Raw genomic sequence first — 26,203 nt, forward strand, 5'->3', positions numbered from 1 at the left:
TATCAAATGAATGGATTCCAATCACATTTTCAATTAATCATTAATTATAACTTTATCAAATCAAACCATTTATCTCCATATAAAGTACTTCGTATGTAGTCTTGACTACTTCATATCAAATAATTTTGTGAAGTACTCTATAGTCTATATCGCATAAGATCACACAAAATATCGCTCGAACCAATAATTAATTCACACGTTAAAACTTATAAATATGTCATTTATAATTCATACACTAACTTTTGTTTTCAAAATAGGTAAATACTTGTAAATATATGTTATCTTTGCGCGAATTTATCATTATAATACGAATGAACCACACTGCATCATATCATACTTTATAAGTTTACAATGTGGTTCGACATGAGATAGTCGAGGCCAAACCGAGTTAATTCATTAAACCGAACCGCGAACAACTCTAGATTTGAGCCATCCCCTATAGAACAGAACATACAACTACAAGAACTCCCTCCCGACACTCAAAACAAACCCAGAACCCAGAAACAAAAATGGGGCTACTCTCATCTTCATCATCTTCAACCTCACAACAAAAAGGGATTGTAATCACAGTACCAGTCCTAGTTCTTGCTCTTTCTACTGCCGCCATTTTTCTCTTCTTCTTGCTTTCTTCTCTCTCCTCTTCTTGCTCTTGCCCTTCTTCCCCTGCTATCACCGGCACTTTTCCCGAATCTTCTGGAAAATCCGAGGAAAGGGTTTCAACATCAAGGGAAGATATTGATTGGGTTCGGGATCAGATCCGAATTAATGGGTTGCATATGAAGGATAATGTTTTGCGTAAAGGGATTAATCCTCGTACTAGGGTTCAACAGCTTGAAGATCTTCGACAGTATGCCCCTTTTTTCTCTTTATTTGATTTGGGTTTTTGGTTTATTTGATTGAATTTTTGAAGTTATTAGAATTTGTTGGGGTAATGCTGGATCATATTTGCTTCTTCAAGTTCAAATTTGAGTAGTTTTTTTGGGGTATGGGGAGTTGCAAAGGACAGTGATGTAGACGAGATTTGATCCGAGGTCTCGGGTTTCACCCGTGAGACTTAAATATCTAAACTAGTTGGTGTAATCTCAAATTTGAGTGTTTTTTAGTTGCTGTTAAGATGCCAGATTTTGGTGCAATTATCAAGGTTTAGGCTTATGATTTGCAATTTGAACATGTTTTGAGTGATTGTGATTTGTGAAGGGTTATTGAAACTATTGATTGTGTTTCTTTGCTTACATTGTGTGATTATTGATCACTGTGATCAGTGATGATGTTATGGTTGTAATTTATAACTACTGCTCCTTGCATAGCAAATCTCGTTATTGGTTGAGTAATAATGGCTGGAAACTAAGAGCATTGACGGCCTGATTGATACGCGGTTATGAGAATGGACTTACATGCAACTTTGTAAGGAATGGACTACCTTCATATCATGCTGTTAGTGTAATCATTCATATCATGCTGGGACTACCTTCTAGAAATTTCTGTCCTGAGCGGCTGAGCAATAAATGCATTACAAAAGTTGCTCTTGTGGCACTTATGTTATATGGCTTGTTGCCTCATGTTCGATTGAATGCATTAGTCCTCTTTTAATGGTTTGTGCTTATAATGTTTGATGAGTCATGAAGCACTCTAACAGAGGATGTGGGGGTTTTTAGAATTTGCTTTGCTTTCTTTTGTAATAATGTCTGTAATTGAATTCTGTATCTATTTACGTAGCTAGAAATTCAAACAAACCGCTTTATATGTCTCAGGTACAAGGGTATATCTCATTATGAAGGAGATGAAGCCAATAACCACACTGCTCTACCCTGCCCTGGTGAGCTCCTCGTTGAAGAGCATCATAGTAACTATGGTGAACCATGGGCTGGGGGAAGAGATGTGTTTGAATTCCTTGCAGAGTCTGCTCACCTTAGCCCTGATGCTCAGGTTCTTGAAATTGGATGTGGGACACTTCGAGTGGGATTGCACTTCATTCGTTACTTGAAACCTGAGCACTTTCACTGTCTAGAGAGAGACGAATTATCTCTTATGGCGGCTTTTAGATATGAGCTTCCATCTCAGGGTCTGTTGCACAAGCGCCCTATTATTGTAAAAGGTGAAGACATGGATTTTAGCAGATTTGGATCTGGGGTTACATATGATCTGATATATGCTAGTGCAGTTTTCCTGCATATGCCTGATAAACTTGTTTGGGTTGGGTTGGAACGGTTAGCATCTAAATTAAAGCCAGATGGCCGAATTTTCGTCTCCCACAATGTAAAATTCTGTTCTCGGTTAGGTGGAGATGAGTGTACAAAGAGACTTTCAAGCTTAGGGCTCGAGTATGTGGGAAAGCGCACACATGATAGCCTGCTTTTCAATCATTATGAAATTTGGTTTGAGTTTCGACGAGTGAAAGCTTAAATAGTTTGATAGGCAAAATCACAAAACCTTATAGTGTATGGTACTTTTTGTCATCTGAAAGGAAAATGAGGTCCTTTGGTGTTCTGGTATCTTTTATTAGTGAAATCTGGGGGAACCATTGTTAATCTAGAGCTATGCGCAGAGGAAGGAAACCCGATCAGTTTATGACAGAATGGTCTCTGTGCAGTATCTCACGAAGATTGTACTTTAAGCTGACTAGCAACTCTCCAAACATGAGCTAAATTTTTCTCCTTTGTGCTGCACCTTGTTTTCAGAATAAGAACTGGAAATTCTGGTGGCTGTGCAGTAATTTTTATTTTTTGCTTACTGTAAGTTATGTGTAATATTTTTTGTAGATTGTACAATTAATTTAAACAAATATTTGATGCATATATTGAAGTTTTATTTGATATTCATGTGTCTCTTTTGTTACACTTTGTTTCATGACTTGTTTTGACGCTGTAGAAGTGTAGCTGAATTATTTCATGGTTTTTAACCTGTTTATATTTAGATCTTGACTATATGGACTGTCATGCAGTCTATTTTCTATAATTACAAACATCTCGTAGGTGTTGCTCCATGTTGAAACTTTGGAAAATTACCCTTTCAAATGTTACAGGTGCTTCAGTGTTGCCATTGGAATGATCATATATCTGTGAATGATTTGTTAGCCTTGACTTCACATTTGAGGCTATGCGTTTTTTAGTGAAAAGGAAACACTTGTGCATGATTTTTCGAGGAAGGTTAAAGAATCCTGAGAGTGGAGTCCCCCCTTTAGTTTCTGTTCCCCAATATGACCGATACATCGAATATTCCCTCGAGTACAAAACTGCAGGGATTTTTTCACACAGAGTACAACTCCAGAGTGAGAAGTGCCATGATGCTTATACATAACTTTCGTGTATGAATGGCATTACCGTATCCCCTTAGATAATTCAGACCAGATTTCATACATAAGCTATTTGTTGGGTCATGCTTGAAGTTTGCATTTTCATCAACTGGTAATAGCTTTTTGATGATTACTTCAATTAGTTGGGAGTTATCATATCGAGCTTGCTCTAAGATGGTTTAATCAACAACACTTAAGTTCGTTAGTGGTTAGCTTGAACAATCTCATGTAGAACGAGGCAACAAGCCATGACTCATTGACTCACCATGGGTTAAAACAAACTTTTATTGTGTTGTTCCAAGAAGGCATGACTGCATGTCTGCATTATCATCTCTGAAAGGGGAATGTGGCCAAAATTTTAGATTGGTGGATGGACGAATCTATCACGCGCGATATTAAGGTTGATACCCATTACTTTAGACTTCAAAATAGTCTGTGTTGTTGAAGGAAATGTTTAAAAACAAGTATTAAGATGATAGCAAATTAATAAGGCATCAAGTTGCACAAATGTGTTTCTTTCAAAAAAAAAAAAAAAAAGTTGCACAAATGTGTAACGATTTTAAGTTTGGCCTTTCTAGATGATAATGCAAGGTATGTAGTTTTTTATGCAAAGCTTAGGGGTAAAAACAACCAAGCATAAATAAGGCTATGCAATTGCTTGCCCACTAAGAGCGTACCAAGGAAGATATCTATCCTCTTGTATGGGGTTTTAGCTGATTTGGACACATCTTCTTTGATGTTGAGAAATGTTGAGGATCCTCAAGGGGAAGAGGATGCTCAACAATCCTCATCTGGTGAAGGATTCACCACCTCGTCTTCTGTGCCAATAAGATGCAGCAAAACAATAAAACTTGTACAGTATTAAACAACACCCATTCACTCCAACGCAAAAGAGAAGTAGATCCCGGCAAATACTCACTTCAAGTATGCATGTTATTGTTAAATATGACCTATCATTCTAGCGTGTACATCACATGTGTCGATGTAAAAAAGACTCTAAATTATTAAAATATACATAGTGTTTCCATGTTTTTCGTTTTTTGGATATCTGGTTTGTACACATCTTTAATTTGTTTTCTGAACCTCTAGCAACTTTTACATTTTCAAAACATGGTGCTAGCATAATTACCTACCAACTTTACTAGTATTGCTAACATTAGCTCACCTCACCTAATTAGGCTAAATCTATTACTTGGAAAAAAACTACGTCGTTTAGCAATTTCAAATTGCAATTAGCAAAACCCCCCTCTTGATCTTAAACCCTAACTAACAAAAGAAAGAACATCAAAAACCCTTTCTTTCATCATCATAATCCAAAAATGGCGCACAGAATTCTGGGTACCATTCGCAACAACTCCTCCTTCTTCTTCTCTTACCTTCACTGTCACCAAATTCCATCACAGTACCGTTCGATTTTCGCCACGTCGCACCTTGATGGTTCATGGATGGACTCGATTAAAGGGGTTTTCACCGGCAAAAAACCCACCTCTGATTCGGTTTCTACAGAGGACAAATTCACCCTTTACAGTAATTTCCCTTTCTCTTCCATTTTTATGATATGGGTCTTCTTCAATTTCTGCAATTTTCTATTTTTATACTTTTTTTTCAAGTATTTTTGTCACAAATTAATGAAATAAATTGTTATATTGGTATGATCAAGCAAGCATTTCTTTGAACATTGTAACGAAACAATCTGAACAAAATGATGCTATAGATGCATTGTCGTTGTGTTGATTTATTACTGCCTACCAAACGGGCAATGAGGGTGTTGGGGATTATGGGGATTAATCTTTGTATCATGCTACATTGCTTGATTGCTGCTATTTGCAGCTGAAAGTTACATTATGCTACTTGTATGTTTGTCAAAGAGTTTGATTAGCTTGTGTGTACTTCATGTGGTCACTGAAGGTTTTGCTGATGAGTTGGGTAAGGCGAGGAAGTTGGGATCTTTGAAGCAATATGTAGTTGGTCGGAGCAGTGAAGCGACGTTTGCTGATGCTTTCGAGAAGCAGGAAGCAATTCTTCGATATCTTGCCAATTTTGATCCAAATGGAGAGGTGAGAGATATTATTACTTGTATAATTTATACTCCATATGTACACCGTTGCTCGGAAATAATAGTTACATATACAGTTTGGGATGTGCGGTAAATCCCTCTTCACATCTTCAAAAGTAGCTGTACCCCTACCTTAATTGAGCGACGGGGGAGTGTGTGCTAAAAGCCAAACTATTTTATGTTTGGCTCAAGCATATTAGGTATAAGGTATGGGTTTGGAATGACCAAAACCCATACCTTGTGTTTGTTTCTTGAAATTTCATTTTTCAAACCCATACCTCAAACCCCCAAGGTATGGGTTTTTGAAACCCAAGGGGGGAGGTGGGTATGGCTCATACCCATACCTTTAGGTTTAAAATTAAAGGAAAACTATCATTCCTAGATAAAAACCAAACACATGAAATCAAGTATCAAGTTCCAACCCCATACCACCCAGGTTTCATTCCTCATTCCAAACCCATACCATTGTTTGAACCAAACGCCCCCTTAAAGGAATGAGTGGATTTTTTTCTTTGTTCTGTGAATTTATGTTCTTTTGTAGCTCTGCTGTTCGAAATTGAAACTTTAGACTTGCTGGATAGGCCTATTGTATTATTTCCAACGTTCATCATGGTATTTTTAATGTAGTTGGTACTTCAACTGGATTATCTCATACCTTGGAATTTTTTTATGAAGTAAAATCCTAACCAATGGTGTAATGGTCAAGTTTCTCTTCTCTGGTGTGTCTGTGGGAGGGCAGGGGGTATCAAGATGTTTAGTAGCTTCTTGGAGAAGTTCTACTCTTTAAGGATCCTTTAGTCTTTTTTTTTTTCCCCAGTGCTTTGCAAGCTTTCGGTTATAATGGCAGCATTGATTCATAGAAGCCAGAAACCCTCCTTTTGTCTTTATGATTGTCTTAGCTTGTGCGTGGAACTTTAAGTCTCACATCTCAAGTTATGTTTGATTGAGTCTTTGCTATGTTCATCCACTGATTGTAGAATCTCCAAATCAGTCAAAAACAAGAAGCAGCAAAGCAGTGCAAGTGTACGATAGCTGATGTTGAAAATACTTTGGCAAAATATACGTGGGCTAAAGAAGCCCAGTATAAACTACAGAAGTTAAAGGACGAGGGAAAACCAATGCCAAAGAGCATGGCTGAGGTATTGTTTCCTTCCTTAGTCACTTTTTGTTTTTGTGTTCCCCCCCCCCCCCCCCCCCCCCCCCCCCCTTAATTTTTGTTTTTATCTATTTATTGATCCTTCTTTAGCCATTAGCATTTTCTTGAAACCTTGATTATTCAGTGTTTTATTTACAATGTGCATGACATGAATAGTTGGAGAACATTGAAAATCAGAATTTTATTTAAAAGAATGTTGTGAAACGATCTTTCTGACATATACAGTTGATAATTTATACAACGGCTATGAATCAAGATGATTCTTAGGTGCTTAGCTATTCTCACTAGAAAAGTAGCATTTAGGGAGTTTAGAGAAGGTTGTTAAAATTAATGAAGAATTTGGTAATCAGATTTGGGAAAATTACTTAGATAGGATTGTATTGATAAAAATCACATTCAATTGCTTGGTGCTCTCCCAATATACAACTAATTTCTCTACTCTTATCGACACTCAACATAATCTTCTCTCCCATATGCTCTATAGATGGTTCTTTTCCTCAAACAGACTACATAGCTTATTCTTTAAGCTACTTCAAGCTACTAACACGTCAATCATAAATGTTATACCAAACCTTCAAGTAAGTAATATATTGTACATATGAACATGCATGAGGCTTACTAAGGGAGAATTATAGTGTGACCTTGACAAAATCTTGTAAAATTACTTTTTAATCTACTTTTTTTTGTATGTATATGCCTAAATAATTTGAGATTTGACTATCCAATGTAAATTTGGTATGGTTAAGGATGTACTTATCAAACATGAGTTTGTAGCCAATTTGAGTGAACTCCTCTACATACAATATGTGAGAATATTTGTGTCCGAAACTGCATCTGATAATGTGTAGCTTGTCTATTATACTTCGATGATACTCCTTCTGCTCCTTATGAAGTGTTACATGTACCTCTTTGGGATGTTCCTTATTAAGGGAGAATGATAGGGTAACCTTGATGATGGACTTTGTGACAGAAACATTGTTATTAATGCAAAATTCTTAGTAACATTAAGCATATATGACACCAACTATAACTTGCGTGCAAGGATCAGTGTACTCGTTAGCACCTATTAATCAAATGTATCATTTTTCCTTTTTTCTTTCTCACATTAACTTTTTTTTCTTCTCTCTCATCACATTGATCAACCCAATCCTAACCATCACCTAAGGTCCCAATCCCCCTTATCTGACCCTCTGCTACCTTCAAAAGAATCCCAACCTTAAACATTCTTTTCATTTTCATTTTAAGTGTTACACGTCAGATTTATGTAGCTGATTCTGTTAAAGCTGTTCCCCCCCATTGAGCTATCCTCACACATTTTTTCCTCTACTTTATTTTCACTCTTACTAATCTCTATCATTTTTCTGTGCAACAATCAATAAGGTACCGAGGTGTTAATGATAAGCTTTATGACTTAATCAGTTAATTCACATGCCAAGGCCGTTAAAAGAGATAAAGATATCTTTTCTTTAGGAACTAGGAAGTCTACTTTTTCATAAGCAGCTGTACAAAAATCTTCGGATTCTAATCAACACATCTCTCTTCATGGCCTTTTATCTCATTTTACTCAACTGACTTGACAAGGATCCCTCATCATTTCCCTCACTGAGAGTGCTAACACATTCACTAAATTGCCTGCATTGCTGATTTACAGTTTCAACCAAGGCAACTATACTGATTTGGTTAAATCTATTGCAGAGACTACATATTTGTGTTATGCAATGTGTATAAGAAAGGGGTAGTATTGGTCTATTGGATGTCCAGCATAATTAGCATAGCATGGACAGAATGCTAGGGAGCTAGCTCAATAATTAAAAGAATAAGGGAGAGGGAAAGCATGTTGAATATTGTGATAAGCGACTAGTTTGTAGATTTGGGAGTGTCATTCCTCTCAAAAGATGGGCAAGGCCGTAATTTGCATTATTCAGTCAAATATAGCTTTCTTTCAATAATCATCCTTCTTACTCCCTTAATACATCTTTTTAGTCCACAATTGGTGCTTAATCTATGTTAATTCATAACAACATGATTACTTGTTGAAGGACTCAAATGCTGAATGGTAGAGTAGTGATAACATGATTATTGAATCAAGAAACTGTGTTGGAAGAATGGAAGACAATGCGTCTTTCTCCACAGTTGATTTTACTTCTGCTATTTTATTCAATTCTCTGGGACCTTTATGGGTGGAAACTTCAGGGACCTCTATGGACATGACATCTTGCGGACGGAAGAGTGAGAGGATTTAAATACATATAGCTTAGACAATTTTTGAACTGGGATCTGACGATCCTGACCTGAAACAAAGTAGACATGATTTGTCTGTTTGTGCAACTTCCAACCAGTTTTTCTGATCGCAAGATGCAAGCAAACTGAGAACTAAAGATTTTACATTTTTGTCACCATTAAATCTGTATGATATTAACTAATGGATATATGACACTGCCATGTTCACACACACCTGTGCTTACTTTGATATGGAAAGGATATAAGGATGGTCCTCAATAGTTTGTTGCAACTGATTAAACTTCTGTTTGTTGCTATTGATTTTTGACCAGTTGCTCTGTGTAGGTCCAAAAATTGATGGGTTCAACACCTCTCGATCGTGCTAAATCAAATATGGCTCAGACTGGTCAGATTAGTCGGAATGCGTTTTGTCCATGTGGTTCCAAAAAGAGATACAAAAGGTGCTTCTTCATCAACTATCACTTACACTTTTTTTTTCGAATTAAGATTCATCAGTCGGCCTTCATTTACAAGACTGACTGTTCTTTGCATGAATTGTGGATGAGGATCCTTTATTGGGTTCAGAATTTCAGATCAGAGATACCATAGTCCTCCACAAGGCATGATAAATCTTTCCCTGAAGTCATATAGGTTTGGGATTTTCTTGTCCAAATAGGGGGGCATTTTTGGGAGACAGATGCATGAAATTATTCAGGCTATTGATGCTTTAAAGTGCTTATTTCAGGGAAGAAAAATCATATCAGACCATTAGAAATCAGATCAGATCATGAAGTTAAAATACATTTGTTACTTTCATATTTAACTTCTTATGAAAAATAACTAAGTTTGATCTGAAAAGATAAGACAACATCAAATTAAAAGACAAAATCACATCAAAGGAGGTGAACTCAATGCTTGAGATGGGGAAAGTTTTCCCAAGTCCTACACAGTACACATCTTGTAGATTTGGGATGAATATCCCCTATACTATCACAGACTAAACTGGATGCACGGTTTCTTCATTGTTGAATTCATGTCACATGTTTTTGAGAACAATTATCTCTGTAGATATATCTGTGGCCTTGCTTGCAAGCTGCAAGAATGCTGCAGAATTTTACAATTCCATAAACAATGTACTGAAGTGCATCCCATAGTAATACCTGTGTTTTATTTATGGCTTTTGTGAAGGTGCTGCGGAAAAGACAAGTAGCTGGCTTACAGGAAGGATTATTCCAAATATGCTCCATCAGCTGATCATTGTGTTTGGAGGAAATAATCAGTACTCAACACAAATCACATGACTTGATTACTTTCTTGTTTCACTGCAATTAGGTATGTTCACATTCAGGACATGAATTTCATGATAATTACAGGATTTGTCTAGAAAGGCTGTGCCTGAATTCCTGAAGTACTTGCTGTGCGGGTTGAATAGTGGATGAGACGAAGAGTTTTTGAGAAAATTGTTTCTTGAAATTATACTAATAAATGTTTTAGCTGCCCAATGTTTCTCCATATTTGTTAACTTTGTCAGATTTTAGATGAGAATTTTACTTGTTCTAGAGCTACCTCATTTGTTTATGATAAATTCTTGCATTACTCTAGGCATTGGAACTTCTGCATATGCAAAGAAAACTTGTATACTCGGTGCTATGGTGATGTTGGAGGAAAGGCTTGACTCTTATTTTATCTCCAAGATAGATAATACAAGCATACCACAGTTCAGATATTCAATTCAATTTGTTGAATTTGCAATTTCAAATTTTGTAATTTACTGTTGTGCAATATCTATTGTGCAATCAAATTATGTCAACTCCAATACATCAACAATGTCATCAGCCCTTGGAATTTGGCCAAGTGTGATGAGGTTCTTAATTTGCCTACTAGTGATCTGAGATTGACTTCTAAATAATTGTCGACTGTACTTCTTTGGGGAAGTTTGACTGATGAAAGTGGCTATGAGTTGAAGAGGAGCTCAATAGCTTCAATTCGTCATCTAGTTTTTACATCTTCTGGGTGTTTGCAAGTACCGTAGTTGGTCGATAAGAAGGATGTTAGAAACTCTAGGTTACGAGTGCCTTGGAGTGGAGTGCATTGCCGATGCTGCATCACTTTTCCTAGCCCGTTGCCTTTTATTGTGAAAGGCCGGGCTGAACAATGCAAAAGAAAAAACTCCGTTAGTAAAGGTATTGATGTCTGATTTTGTTGGCGATTTTGATAAATTTTGTTGGTAATTTTTAACAGCCCCTTAAACTTTTACAAAAACATTGAACTCTAATGGCTTATTTGACTGTTGGTAATAATGATGATGATGATGGTAATGAATTTATAAGTAACTTTATAAAGAAGATTTCACGTCAATGTCCATGGTAATGTTTTTCCTTACTTTGATATCTCACTTTCTTTACGAATTTTCAGTATCATTTACTAATGTATTAGAGGTAATATTTGTGTGGTAATGAAATTTTGTGAACAATGTTTGTGTGGAGTTCCATTGGCATGAGAATGATCTTAGGATAACTTTACAATATTACCAACAAATTCATTATCATTCCCACAATTTATGACTGCTTATCAAACGTGTCGACATATTTAACTCAATTAGAAATATAAGGTACTGTATTAGGATTTAGGAGTAGTGTGGAAAGAACTTCGTAGACAATAATTCTAATTCTTAGTGACATATCTATTTCCGATGTAATCACCTAATTTGACTAAAATTTGACTTTATTTGATATATCAAGTGAGATTTTATTTTGTTCGTTCAAATGTGTATTTAAAAAAAATAAAATATTCATAATATTATTACAGTACTTTATGAAATCAATCATATGACATTGAACCAACAAAAATACGGAGGAATTCTTTTTATTTTTTATTTTTTATTTATTTATTTTTTATCTGATCTTAACTTTTCTAATCTAGTCTTAAATATTCAGTATTCGAATTTGATGAGTCCATGAAAGACAACCTATTTTCGCTCTCAATCTTTTCACTTTCTCTCTTATACATAGAAAAATAAAAACCCAAATCAATTTTGCCCTAATTTCCATCCCTCCTCATCTCAATTATTCTCACTGACCTGCTTATTTGATTTTCTGATCGATCAATTTGCTAATTCACTTCATTCGAGGTGCGATTCCATCAATCAATTTGTTAATTCATTTACTCCTTTTCTTGAATTCCAATATCTTAAACCCTAATTTACAATTCCAAACGCGTTTCGTCAATAATTCCCCCAAATTCGTTAATTCTGTTGCAATGGATCTGGAAACTGAGAATCGAATAGCAGCAATTCTATTGAAAGAAGCTGCAGAAATTCGGCGGCAAGCTCAGCAAGATGGTGCGCTTGCTTATCTTCGCAACCCTACTGTTCGAGGTCGCCCTAATTCTCGTTTTCTAACGGCCACTGTTCGCGGTATTCAACAAGGTATAAAATTTCTCTTTCTCTCTCTTCTTTTTGTTTTCATCAATGAAGGATGATCAGTGAAATTACTATCCGTTACTTCCTAACTTTGCTACATTTGATTGTAATTTTATTTGAACAATTTGATATGCTTTCCAAATTGGGTTGTTGTGTTGTTTTGATTGTGCCATTAACTTTGTATTGGTAATATATTTAAATGCTCGCGGTCGATCTGATTGTTGATTTTCCGGATGGAATTTCTGTTGTTGTCACCTTCTACACAACCTAGGAAAAGAAAAGAAGTTGTAATTTTCAGCTTGCTATTGGCTTTATATGGGTTGATGCTGCCACTACGTGCCTAAGAGCGCTTCGAGGTTCAAGATGGCCTTGAAATTAACATTTAGGATGCTTTTAGTGTACTTGGAGGTTACAGAATGGAGTAAATTTGAATCAGAGCTTATAAATTGATTGAGGAAATTGTTACTATACCACTTAAACAAACAAACTAGCTCTAATTCTGACCAATATGTACACATAACTAACATCCACTGTGACCAACATTAATTTTTGTGTCTCTCTTGCATGCTACTCTTTGTCAGTTGCTGCATCCATCGTCACACCCTACAACATTCCTCCTTTAAGTATGGAGTAGTTTCATTTATTGATATTATCTCGTTATCGGATTTTATATTGTTGCGAAATAGTTGAGTATTTGTGTCTGATTTTGGTGGTTGATTTATCTCACTTATGCCTGTATCGTTTGTATGGCCAAAATGTCATGCTTATACAGTTATACTGCTCCTATCTTGGATGAATTTTACTGCTGTCATACCACTAAACGATTAGAAAATCTGAAAGATTGAAAAGTTTCTTATTAGGTTCAAGTAACCAGTGTTACTTTATTATGCTATTGATTTTTGTTTGTCTCTTCTTTGGATCATAGATTAGAAATTTCATTGGTTCAGTGCACTTTAAGGTCCAAGTTTAATTTGTTATAGTAACAGTTCCCATTGTCATGAATTTTTGTAGTTTAATTTAATTAGATAATCATTGGTTTGCATATTCAATCGACGGCTTAGAGCTTAGAACTAATGTTATTCTGACAGTTAATCGGGCTGTGGAGGTAAATGAAATGTGGCGGGTTCGGCAGAAGGAGAAAGAGCTGGATGATAGGCTTAAAGATAGGTCAAGGGATTATCACAGCCACAGGAGCAGAGATGAAAAAAGAGATTTGTCTGGAAGCCAAAGTAAGAGGCATAATTCAAATTCCTCATGCTCATCAAGCAAAAGATCATATGAAGATTACTCTAAAAAAGACGAAGATGAAGGCTTGAAGGATGAAGAGATTGAGGAGTTTCTGCACTCAAGGTCTTATAACCAGCTCCTGCGTTTAACTTGCTTTTTTCTCCATTTGTTTCTTATTTCCTACCCCATTTTCCTCAACTGCATGATAGTAATAGCACTTGTTACATGAAATGCTTTATTTGTGATGCTTCCTTCTCTTTATAATATTAGAGAAAGAAACCGGGGGAGGGGGGGTGTTGGGGGGGGGGGGGGGGTTTGAGGGGGGATTGTTCTTTTCTGTCTTACATTTTCTCAAATCTCAACCTTAAAAGGGGAAATTTCTCCAAGTAACTATTACATATCTTTTATGCTACTTCTTTCGAGTCTGATGCTGTAAATTTATGCTACTAGGAATGTGAAAATTGTAGAAAGTGAAGTAAAATTATAATTAGTTCACAGTCTTCATCTTATGAAGTATTAACAAATGTCTCAATGAACTTCATATAATTTGCAGAATATACTTTACTTTTCTTTTTATAATAATGCAAAGCTATCTTGTTTTACAATATTCGTGCTATTTATGTTTGTCATCGTTGGTAACTTATACTTTGAATCACAAGTATCATTTGTGGTTGGCCACATCTTTAGCTTTTTACTACTATCTTCTCTTGAAACTTTTTTTTTTTTTTTTTTTGGTGGTGGTTGTTGTCATGGTGAAAAGATTCCCGCCCTTCTCCTTTTTTGTTGGTGATACTTATGGATCGAATAATCTAATTATTTGCTCTTATGATGAGATGTGTCTAATTACTAACCAGGATTTCCGTTGATGGCAGGGTGAAACGTGGTAGGGGTTCTATAGGGTCTAGGATGGATGAAACTGGTCCTTTTCTTCCCCGTTCTTCAGAATCTCCAGATGGTGTGGCTACTGACTACAATAAGGAAGAGAGGCGTCGTAAGGCTGTTCTTGGTCCTGAGAAGCCCTCATCTTGGAAACATTGTGAATATTCTTCTGATGAATCATCTGACAATGATGAGCAAAAGAGATCCAAGAAGACTAGTTCAGGAGGATCGAAAAAGAAACACTCCAAGAAGCATAAATCAAAAGAGAAGTCAAGGGATAAGAAAAGGAAGAAGAAGGACAAAAGACATAAACACTAACAAAGCTAAACTGCAACTCTTTAATTCATATCGAGGGTTCAATTCTCTTTGATGTTCATATATCTCTGCATGTTCCTCTTAACAATTGAACAATGATTCTTGATTCCTGGCATGCACGATGTTACAAGTGTACTTTCCTACTTTGGTGTTCCTTTGTATGTAATTATGTAGAAGCAGTGGATACCAAAAAGTATCAATGTAATAAGAAGCAGCTGGTTTTTGTACAATTTTTTGTTTATATACTAGTTCGATACTGGCTTACCTTACTATTCTTGGCATAATTAATCTGCCAATTAAACCTCTGGTAGCAACAGTTCATTAATGAGCATTAACATGGATTATCCTTTTTTTTTTTTTTTTGGTGAACATATCCTCTTTATGTTGGTTAAGTTTTGAAATTTTGTAATGAATACAATATTCCACAAAATTGTCATCTTGGACTATTTTTTTTCAAAAAAATATATATAAATCAAATGGAAGTCATGTGACAATCAGTTTATTTATTTATTTTAATGAGACGATTGTTAACGACCTCTAGATTTTGCATGAAAAATGTGTGCTGGAAATATCAATGAAGGAGACTTGTATAAAATTGAATGTCACGAGCCACACTGACCAAATGGTATAGACGAGATTTGATTTCAAGTTATGAGTACTATCCTAATAAATCTGACTTAACTAACGAGTGTAGCTCATTTTGTAATTCTATCAATTTATGATCAATGCTTATGTTAAAGGTTTTAGCCAAAGTAAAACCACTAGTACTAGTAGTGGTTTTATATCACAAACTGCAATTCATTCATTAAAATCGCTATTATCATCTGGATATTAGCCATAGAAATTAGGAAATAAATAAATAAAAATATCTTCTAACCATCTTCACGAGTAAATATAAATTATCATCCAAAATCCGACTCGATCCATCATCCATCCAACTCGACCCGATTCATGAATCATGATCCAATTCTTAAAGTCGGGCGAGTTACCGAGCTAGATGACCTGGACCCAAAAACCTTAACCACACAAGGTAAGAACTGAGAAGAGAAGTCTACACTTGATTTAACAGAGAAAGCGACACCCAAAATCACAACAAAATTTTGTGATAAAATCTCAGAAACACCACCACCATGTTTGTCATTCACAGGATGGCGACCACCACACCCATTACTTTCTCTCTCCTCTCAAACTCCCTTCGATTCCTCACTAAACCCTCTTCTCCTTTCACTTCTTCCCTCAAAAATGGCTTCTCAATCTCCCCTAAAATCTCTGCTAAAAAGGTCGCATCTTTCTCTGTATACATTCCTAGAGGTGGGTTTTGTATTTCTTCTGCTGTTGCTTCTACTGATTCAATGGAGACTGTAATTAATGGAGATGAGAAGAAATTGGAGGAGGGTAGTTTTTCTGAGGTTAGAATTAAACTTCCCACTAATGAATCGTCTGAGAAGCTCTTGAGGGTTCGTCATACGGTACGTTTTTCAATGATTTAATTGTTTTTGTGTTCTTGTTGAAGTTTAATTTGGGAAGAAGTTATTGAAATTTGAAATGGGTGTTTCTTGTTTATATTTGATTTGTGATGAAGATGTTGAAATTTGTATTGGATTGGTGATTGAATTTTGGAAACCTAATTTGGTTTGGTTTGGTTTGTGAAGGAAAGGTTGAAACTTGAATTGGGTATATAATCTTGTATAATGTTGACTGATGAATGAGTTTATTAATGTTGTTATCTAAATTTTTGGTGGATAACTTTTGGAAACTTGAAATGAGTAGATTGTGTTTAGGGGATGGAAGAGTATATTCAGCTTGTCGTTCGAGTTTTGGATACCCTTTTAAATGAATTTTAGATAGAGACATAATATGGTTACATGTGGTTTCTTGGTTTTGACTGCCTAATGAATATATTTGGGTTTTATTCATATTTTAGAGCTCAATTGGATATATTTGTGGAAGAAAGGGGCTAATAAGAAGTGGGGTGTTATCTTGAAAGTAAGCTTTGATCAATTGATTGAGATTTTGAGTCTTGCCTGGACTTTTGGACATTGTTGGAAAGTTGCATTTGCCATGCTTGGAAATTTTCGAGGTAAAGGGATGCTTATGGAAAATGGCTTTAATTAGAGTTTTTGTTTTCCGTCTTAAATGGAGTATATCTGATAAGAGAACAGCACAAATCAATGAGTCTCCTTCATATTTGGCATTGACCCATCAGAGTCATGTGAATAACAATTTGTGGAGTAGTTGACTCGATACGAGGCTCTGACTGCTCAGTTTTATTGTGATAGAATTTGGCTTCAATAGTTTGTTTAGTGGGTGCAACATTCATGACAAGAATTGTTCTTGAGTGTTTGCTCTGGCATTTTGTTCCTCATACTTTTAATAATGTGTGCCAATGGGGAAGTATTTCTGTGTTTGTGAATATTGTGCTGCAACTTCTGCTTACTTTACCTTCCTCACAGTCTTCTGTAGGATTATGTATATGGTTGATTGGTATGCTATAAATTTGGTGGTTCTGTTTGTAGATATTGATTAGTGGGAAGGTCAGTGCTTGATGGGATGGGTACGGACTATTGTTTCCACTACTTGTTACCCTCCTGCAACTGATATGAATTTTGTTGTTTTGAATCGTAAGACACTTGGTTCGTGCTCAGTTATATTTTGACAGAGATTTAATCTCAAGTAATTGTAGGGGATTGGTTCTTGTTTCTCATGATCTTGGAGTCTTAGACCCTTGTTCCGTAATGGGTTTAAATGAAGTTAATTGCGTAACAGAGATATGTTGTCACTTGTTATTATTTTTATTATTTCATCAATTTTATAGAGGTATGTTCATTTGGTGATTGATATGTTGATTAAATTTACTGGTTTATTTGGAGTAACACTGGTTACATGCTTGCAGTGTGCACATGTGATGGCCATGGCTGTTCAGAAGCTGTACCCAAATGCCAAAGTGACCATTGGACCGTGGATAGATAATGGATTTTATTATGATTTCGATATGGAGCCTATTACTGATAAAGCCCTGAAGAGAATCAAGAAAGAGATGGTCAGTAAAAACTATCAGTCTAACTCTAGATAATTAAACTTTAGTAGCCGGGTGAAGTATTTATTAGTGTATGGTTTCATGGTACAGAATTTATTTCTTACATCATCTGTAGGACCGCATTATTAGTCGAAACTTACCACTAGTCAGAGAAGAGGTTTCCCGAGATGAAGCCCAGAGGAGAATAATGGCTCAGAATGAACCTTACAAATTGGAGATTTTGGACAGCATAAAAGAAGAACCCATAACAATTTATCACATAGGTAAGTGTTTTGTGGAAAATATGTGCTTCCATGATCACTTTAACCTCTTATTGTTTGCTGTGAAGTTTGCTCTTGCAAATGACTGATTCTTAGCTACCTGATGCCCTTGTATCAATAATTTTTATTGTCTTTGAAATTGACAGTATAATTCCATGTTTCTGCTCTCTGTGCTTGTAGACCATTGTCTTGTTTATTTTGTCCTTGTCGGTTGCGTTCTAATTACATTGAGCGCACTGGTTTATTCTAAAGCAGAATGCATTGTGTTATGCCTTGTACTGCGTTCCCTTGCTCTTGATTTTTTTTCTTCTCACTATTTGTTGCAGTTTAACTCAAAATCCTGATGCAAGTGTGGGGAATTGAGATTCTAGTGTTATTATATAAATATTTATTTGGTTCTTCTTCATTAGCGGCGCCTAAATCACTCATCCAAGCACTTTCCTCCAACCTGTGATGATTTGAAAATCTAAATGTTTCTATGAGAGTGAAAGATGATAGTGCTATATAAACTTGGCACTTCTGATAAGCCGTCAGATGGATACAAGTTAGGGCTTGGAATGAAAGACAATTCCGAATCCGCTTTGTCTACGAACAAGGATGTCTAGCACCACCTTGCCAGATGTGCTTTTCTGTTGTCGTCTGCAGTTAAAAGCTGCTTACTTTCTTTTGCGTAGGGTCTCTTAGGTAAATTAGGGCTGTTCGTTAGTCTTTACGCCGTCTTGAAACATGAATTGGGTGGTATTGCAGTTAAAAGCTGCTTACTTTCTTTTGCATGGGCTCTCTTAGGTAGATTAGGGCTGTTCTTTTAGTCCTTACACCGTCTTGAAACATTAATTATGTTTGTTTCACATGGGATAAAGATCGTAAAATTACTTTAAAGTAGCTTGATGTGATGTCTGGGTGGTGTGGTTAGAGATGAATGATGTAACGAATCAGAGCAAGCCACCTGTGTCTTATACAAACAAAAGCCAGCAGAGAAAAAGGACAGGGTCTGAAACCTCTGACCACTATCTCAAACAAGGTGGTGAGGCACAACCATACCAAGCAACAGTAACTAAAGGGGTGCAGCCACTAGTTGGCATATTAGGATAATGACAAAGGGGTAGTAAAGTTAGTAATTAAAGCTGTACCATTTAGCTAAATAGTATAAATAGGTAGAGAGTGGTAGAGGGAAGATAGGCAGAATGTTATTATTTTAGAGAGTTCTTGGAGAGTGATGGCCTAAAGCCATTTACGATGTACGCAAGCTTCGAGCTTTATCTATCAAATTAATCTTCCGACCGTTTATTTTCTGTTAAATCACCACGTTCGTTGCAAATGACTGGATTTTCTGAAATAAAGTTTAAGCTACATCCCTATGGATGAATCGGTCTGGTCCCTTTTTTTATTTATTTATATTTATGTTTTGGGGTGGGGGGTAGGGCCTAGGGGGGCTATGTCTTAAGTAGGAGGTAAATTCAAAATTTTATTGCCATAATTCTTTCAAATTGGTCCTATTCATTTTCAGATTCTTTCCCTCTTCCTCATCTATTTCTCTCTCTCTCTCACTTTTTTTTTTTTTTTTTTTTTTGGGGGGGGGGGGGGGGGGGGTTAATCAAGACAATATCTACAACATTTAAAAGGGTTAATGCTGTTCTTTTAATAAATTTCTAATGCCACTGCTTCTGTGTGATTTACTGCTGAGCTGTAGCCCTTATAAAGTTACCAACAAGAGCTGTTCATTGGGATTTCATTTGGGCTAGCCAAAATTAGTTATACTTGTTATAGTGCAAACTAGAGCTAATGATGAAATTGCTTAAGTCAACATTGAACAATCATGATTTTTCGAAGTATTCTATCATTTTCTGATTTTGAAGTTGTGTAATTTAAGTATTTGAGATGCCTTGCTTGATACAATAATTTTTTGTTCACATGTTCTATTGATTTAGTGCTATGAAGTTGATGCTCTTGTAATTTTCTTGTTTCTCTGTTATATCATGATTTTCTCTTGTACTTGTTACATTTTCTGTGTACTTGTAGGGGATGAATGGTGGGATCTTTGTGCTGGGCCCCATGTTGATACTACTGGAACTATTAATAGGAGAGCCATTGAACTTGAATCTGTTGCTGGTGCTTACTGGAGAGGAGATGTTAACAGGCCAATGCTACAAAGGATTTATGGCACAGCATGGGAAAATGAAGAACAGTTGAAAGCTTACCTTCATTTCAAAGCAGAAGCTCAACGGCGGGATCACAGACGTCTTGGCCAAGAACTTGACCTGTTTTCCATAGAGGTATCTTATATCTATAAGTTTTATGCTTTGTTAAGAGTGCTTAACCAGAGCCCATTCACTGCTCTTTTTATATCCTCCACACTCATCATTTGTTTGTCACAAAAAGATTCTGTCCTGTTCATGTAGACTTGTAGATCCACGAAGAAAGCTTTTTCTTCTCCAAATAAATGCAATTGAAAACTCAATATATTATTTTAATTTCGTAGTTCCTTATTGCTTGCTAAATTCCAGATTATCTATGAGTTTGCTAATATTGCTAGTGAGGGGTATCTTGCATTTTGACATAGCTGAGCTTTATAAAGTATTAAGAGTTCATGTTTGGCCCTTTTAACTAAATAATTGCTATGGAGTTCATGCGGAGTAAGTCTTTGAGAGGCTTGTTAGTTATTTTTGTTGAATCAGATCAGATCAAAGTCCCATTTTTATGCACAAAACTTGTCCTTAAGTGAAAGCCTGAGTGCACTTTTATCTATTTCTTTATTCACTTGTATTAATCCAAACCCCACTTGGCCCACTATAATATTATTATGATTATTTTATTCAATTTTATCTACCGAACCCCACTATCTTGTTTTCTATATTCAATCAACCAAACCACACTATCTTATTTTTTCTATTCACCTTGTTAAAACTTGTGCAAAAGGAGATAAAGGAAGTAGTAAATATTACTCCATATGAAAATTAGATGGAATATTTACATTAAGATGAATCTAGCAAGAAGGCCAAGAACCCACAGGATAATATTCTTTCTTTTTTTGTTTTGTTTTTTTTTTTTTTTGAAACCAGGATAATATTCTTTCTAATTTTAAACTACTGTAAAGAGTCAAACTTATATCATATAGAGTTTAGGCCAACCAAATCAGAAGAAAGTTATAGAGTCCAGAACTTAATAAACTAGACCAGAACCCTTTTCCTAGTGAAATGAGCGAACCCTAAGTATTAGTTGTGTACTGTGTACGAATTGATTTTGATTCCCAAGTCGCTTGATAGTTATGAATCATAATACTATGAAATTCCTTAATTCACGTTTACATATAAGTATATAACTGGCTGCTCTCTTGTCTCCTGATAGAATATGAGTTTTTTTATCTTTTCAGTGTGCCTTCTGATGACGTTACACCTTTCCCATTCAAGGCAATGATTATGATAAACTTATAATAATATGGTGTACTGGAATTTTCATGTTTCTTCTATATATAATTTCTACATATCAACAATTACACCTATTTCATATTAATTGCAACATGAGTTTCCTTGGACTCCTATGCGAAATTTGTTTGTAAATGTTGAATGGAGAAGAAGAAAAGATACAGATGCTTGTGGTGAGGAGAGAGATGAGAGAAATGACAACTTAAAAAGGAAATAAAACATTTGTTGCTAATAATATGAAACATCCATTTTCGACAAATGTTGCAAATAATATAAAGCAGAGTAGTTTTTTTATATTCAGTTGCAATAAGGAATAAGAATATTTGTTTTATATACAGGAAGATGCTGGAGGAGGCTTGGTTTTTTGGCATCCAAAAGGGGCCATCATAAGGCACATTATTGAAGATACATGGAAAAAATTGCACATTGAACGTGGATACAGTCTGCTTTACACTCCTCATGTTGCAAAGGCAGATCTATGGAAGATAAGTGGTCACCTCGATTTCTACAAGGAGAATATGTTTGAACAAATGAATATTGAGGATGAGCTTTATCAACTACGACCAATGAATTGCCCTTACCATATTTTGGTGTACAAAAGAAAAATGCACTCTTATCGAGATTTTCCAATCAGGGTTGCAGAGCTGGGAACAGTATACAGATATGAGTTATCTGGGAGCTTGCATGGCCTCTTCCGTGTTAGAGGTTTCACTCAGGTATGAAGCTTCTGTGACTTTCACATAAATTTTCTCTTTTCTGAAGATACAAAAATATGAAGTATATAGTAGATTCATGTGCTGGAGTAGAGAGTTTTTTTATTTTTTATTTAATAATATCAGTAGTTCTTAGAAGGCCATTGTCTTTCTTTTCTCCAATTATTTGTACTAATTATCGTAAGATAAGTTGGCTAGGGTATCCTAATAGTTACTTGGTTAAGTTTGATAATACGGAGTATTGGATTAGCCTGTAATTTTGGTTTTGATCAGAATATATTTCTCCTCATTTTCTGTTTTTCTGTTCTGAGCTGTTATCTATTACATAATACTAAAAGCGAATCTAGGAGAACACTTGGCAAAATACTATTAAAAATTTTCCCTCCAAAAGCAGTTTCTTTTAAAAAAAAAAAATCATTGTTATACAAAAATAAAGTTTGTATCTAAATTATAACTTTTACTTTATACAATATTTCATAAATTATCAACTTACAAATTATAACTATTTCATATCAATCAATCAAAGCCTTAATCCCAAAAGTGGGGTCGGCTAACATGAACCAAATTTGATTATTCCGTGTAGTCATCAACATAAATCTTTCTCCTCAACTATTTCATACAAGTATTTAAATATTTTATCACATGTTTTTTTATCGTTTTAATATATTTCACGCATTGTGATACCCGGTGAATCAGTTCATTATATTTATATACTTTTAAATAATTATATTATCATTTTAATTATTTAATATACGTGCATTGCACGGGGTTTAACCTAGTTATATTCTATTTTCGTATCAAAAAAATATTTTATAATACTCCACCATAGAGGCACCATTTTTTGTCTATATCCATCATTCTGAAGCTGTCTCAAACTGATGGCTGAAGTTTCTTAACCCTTGGCTCTTTACCTTTCAATATTCATTTTTGAAATTGTTTTTGGGTTTCGTGCTTCTTTTTTTCCAAAGATTAATTATATCACAAATTCACAATTCACAATTCACAAAGGTATGTAATATACTATATAATTGTCTATTAGTCAACTTCTATCTCTGTCCCTATTATGGATTTTAACTGATTAGAAAATTGTCATTCAGAGGTTTTGAGTACAAGACTAACTGTTCCTCAACTATTGTAGGATGATGCACATATATTTTGTTTAGAGGACCAAATTAAAGACGAAATACGGGGGGTTCTCGATCTTACAGAACAAATACTGCTTCAATTTGGCTTTCACCAATACGAGGTGAATTTATCTACGAGGCCAGAAAAAGCTGTGGGAAGTGATGATATATGGGAAAAGGCCACATTGGCTCTAAAAGAAGCTTTAGATGATAAAGGTTGGGGCTATGAAATTGATGAAGGTGGGGGTGCCTTCTACGGCCCAAAGATTGATCTCAAAATTGAAGATGCACTTGGTAGAAAATGGCAGTGCTCAACAATTCAGGTAAAACCTAGTAAATTATTTACTTATCTCAGAATCAAATTTATTTAGATGGGGGAAATTATTCTGGCATCTTCTGTCTTGTCTAGCATGAGATAAAAAAACTATGTTATGCTTCTTGTGTTACTTTCACTTATTGAGACCGAATCTTGACTGTTTGCTTTTCTCACTAAAAATATTATGGCGTATTTTTTTCTTCACAAAATTCTTATTACTATATTTTAATATAATGTAGCAGTCATTTTTTTTTTAAAAAAAAAAGGAAGAAGTGATAATACATATGGAATACGATACGAACAGCTGAATAAAGTGTGAATATGAAATTCCGATTGAGATTTCTATTCCCTAACTGAGTGTGATCTATGCTGGATATCTCAGGTTGATTTCAATTTGCCGGAGAGATTTGATATAACATATGTGGACTCCAATTCTGAGAAAAAAAGACCCATCATGATTCACAGAGCCGTGCTTGGATCCTTGGAGAGATTCTTTGGAGTTCTTATAGAGCATTATGCTGGGGATTTTCCATTATGGCTCTCTCCTATACAAGCTCGTGTCCTGCCTGTGACCGATACACAGGTTAGAAGTCGGGGTTGTACTTGTTTGTGCAGTATCATTGGCACGAGCATATATGCATTTTTCATTGGTAGTTAAAATTGACATATCCTCAACATTAACAATGCTTGTTTCTACAGCTTGAATACTCTCACGAGGTTGTCAACAAACTAAAGGCAAATGGCATACGCGCTGAAGTTTGCCATGGTGAGCGCCTGCCTAAGCTCATCAGAAATTCTGAAAAGCAAAGAATCCCGTTAATGGCTGTCGTTGGCCCCAGAGAGCTGGAGACCCAATCAGTCACTGTCAGATCCAGATTTGGCGGAGAACTGGGCACCATGCCGGTTGACGACTTCACATGCAGAATTAAGAAAGCTGTTGAGAACAGAGGCTCATTCTAACATTCTTTGTTCAAGCTTTCAGAAGATCAGTTAAAATTGAAATTTTTTTAATTCACAAGAATTACAACACTGATACGGTGTAATACACATAGACTTTAGATTACTGAAGATTTATCTGCTGAAATTATGATTCAAGAACGAAATTCTCTTCTTGTAATCTTTTTTTTTTTTGCCAGCAGCTAGTTTGTTTTATTTATTTGTTTAATTTCATTATGATGTAGTAAGAAGATTTTAAAATAGTCATTATGAAAATTTGATGATAAAAAAAAAAAAACACTACTCTAAATAGATAATGATGGGTAATAAACCTTTTATTTGTGCTTGGATTGTTTATGTATCTATCTCTCTGGATGGGTGACAAAAGGTAGTACACATTGGTGGAGCATATATGCTGTTATAAATTTTAATGGAGCATTTATGCTTTATCTATTGTTATAAGAATTATTGATATTTGTTTATTGCAATCGGAATCTTTTACCACCTCTGTAAATTATTATCTGCAACTTTGAGGTATTATTTGGAACGATTTGCCCAATTGGTGTTACGAAATAAATAAATTACTAAAATAGTGTTCACTTAAAAATATTTCTCAAAGTAGTGTCCATGTAGGTTCGGAAATTACAAAGATAGGAATTAAAAATTAATGGCTAATACAATCCAAAAATACATATATTTATACCATCATATTCTTTATTTTTAACGCTTACCATATCTTGACCAGAGTATGGATTATGAATACGAAGTACTCCCTCCATGTTTTTTTAAGTGATACACTTTGACCGGCACATAGTTTTAGGCAATTTAATTGACTTAAATAAAATATTACATTTCTTATATGTAAATATAGTTAGTCAAATGGAATTACTTTTCTTACTAACAATATTACATGTCTACTTTTTAACAGATCAAATGGAGCTTCCAACTCTACTTCTTGGCCAACATGACTCTTCAAATTTTCATTTGAAGCATGAGCACACATCTGTATCTTGAGGGCTGTTGGATCATCATCTCCAAATTCATAAAAAACGGTGCTAAATTGAGTTTTTTTACTTAGCTAGTATGACATGTTTTGAGTTATTTTGTAATAAAGTAATACCATCTCCAAATTGATATTGCATTGTAGAACTAGCAGTTGGTTTCAAGAATGGTGATTGAGTCCCCTTTGATAATTTAAATCCGTCTAAATAATGTATTATGTATTATGTTACATATACATTTTTTTTGACAATGTTATATCCAAATCAAAAATGCTAAAATTTTTAAAATATTTATATTACTCCCTCTGTGTTTTTTAAGTGATATACTTTGACCGACACATAGTTTTAGGTAATTTAATTGACTTAAATAAAATAAGAGGTAAGTGGGGTAGTGGGGTAGTGGAGTATTAAAAAATTGTTAAAGAAAGATAGTGGGGTTAATAATTTATTAAAAGTAATGAATGTGAGAGGAAAGATATAATAAAAAAAGTAGTTGTGGGTTTGGGTGGGGACCATGAGAGGAGAGAGATATAATATTTTAATGTATTTTTTTGCCAAAAAAGGAAGTGTATCACTTAAAAAAAACACGGCCGGAAATGGAAAGTGTATCACTTAAAAATACACGGAGGGGATACTTTGTATTCATAATACATACTCTGTTCAAGGTACCGTAAGCGTTAAAAATAAAGAATTTGATAGATGGTATAAATATATGTATTTTTGGATTGTATTAGCCATTAATTTTTAATTCCTAGCTTTGTAATTTTTTTTTTTTTTTTTTTTTTTTTTGACAGGAGCTTTGTAATTTCCGAACCTACATGGACACTA

At 35.1% G+C, this 26,203-nt stretch overlaps 4 protein-coding genes across 5 annotated transcripts; all 4 read left to right on the forward strand.

Moving 5' to 3' along the window:
* The first annotated feature begins 326 nt into the window (after nt 1–326).
* LOC145605563 (uncharacterized) lies at nt 327–2,819 on the forward strand. The gene is made up of 2 exons (XM_081661633.1): nt 327–847; nt 1,752–2,819. The coding sequence occupies exons 1-2, from the start codon at nt 510–512 to the stop codon at nt 2,401–2,403; spliced, it is 990 nt and encodes a 329-aa protein (XP_081517759.1). The 5' UTR covers nt 327–509; the 3' UTR covers nt 2,404–2,819.
* A 1,782-nt stretch (nt 2,820–4,601) lies between these two features.
* On the forward strand, nt 4,602–10,437 carry LOC145606045 (uncharacterized). Of its 2 annotated transcripts, XR_014105200.1 has the most exons (6): nt 4,602–4,819; nt 5,201–5,349; nt 6,326–6,487; nt 9,070–9,185; nt 9,913–10,056; nt 10,327–10,437. XR_014105200.1 is itself a non-coding variant. In XM_081662106.1 (5 exons), exons 1-5 carry the CDS (start codon nt 4,612–4,614, stop codon nt 9,932–9,934), a joined length of 657 nt encoding a protein of 218 aa, XP_081518232.1. In that variant the 5' UTR covers nt 4,602–4,611; the 3' UTR covers nt 9,935–10,314. The 2 variants fall into 2 exon arrangements, 1 of the variants encoding a protein (XP_081518232.1); XM_081662106.1 differs by lacking the exon at nt 10,327–10,437 and having other exon boundaries at nt 9,913–10,314.
* A 1,234-nt stretch (nt 10,438–11,671) lies between these two features.
* Nucleotides 11,672–14,796, forward strand: LOC145605160 (uncharacterized). Its single transcript, XM_081661189.1, has 3 exons — nt 11,672–12,151; nt 13,234–13,495; nt 14,245–14,796. Exons 1-3 carry the CDS (start codon nt 11,983–11,985, stop codon nt 14,567–14,569), a joined length of 756 nt encoding a protein of 251 aa, XP_081517315.1. The 5' UTR covers nt 11,672–11,982; the 3' UTR covers nt 14,570–14,796.
* An 842-nt stretch (nt 14,797–15,638) lies between these two features.
* Nucleotides 15,639–24,603, forward strand: LOC145604854 (threonine--tRNA ligase, chloroplastic/mitochondrial 2-like). The gene is made up of 8 exons (XM_081660827.1): nt 15,639–16,035; nt 17,460–17,606; nt 17,719–17,866; nt 19,883–20,136; nt 21,624–22,001; nt 23,137–23,445; nt 23,821–24,021; nt 24,138–24,603. Exons 1-8 carry the CDS (start codon nt 15,697–15,699, stop codon nt 24,396–24,398), a joined length of 2,037 nt encoding a protein of 678 aa, XP_081516953.1. The 5' UTR covers nt 15,639–15,696; the 3' UTR covers nt 24,399–24,603.
* Nucleotides 24,604–26,203: the final 1,600 nt, after the last annotated feature.

Source organism: Chenopodium album, chromosome 22 (assembly GCF_948465745.1).
Source record: "Chenopodium album chromosome 22, dcCheAlbu1.1, whole genome shotgun sequence".
Lineage (NCBI taxonomy): Eukaryota > Viridiplantae > Streptophyta > Magnoliopsida > Caryophyllales > Amaranthaceae > Chenopodium > Chenopodium album.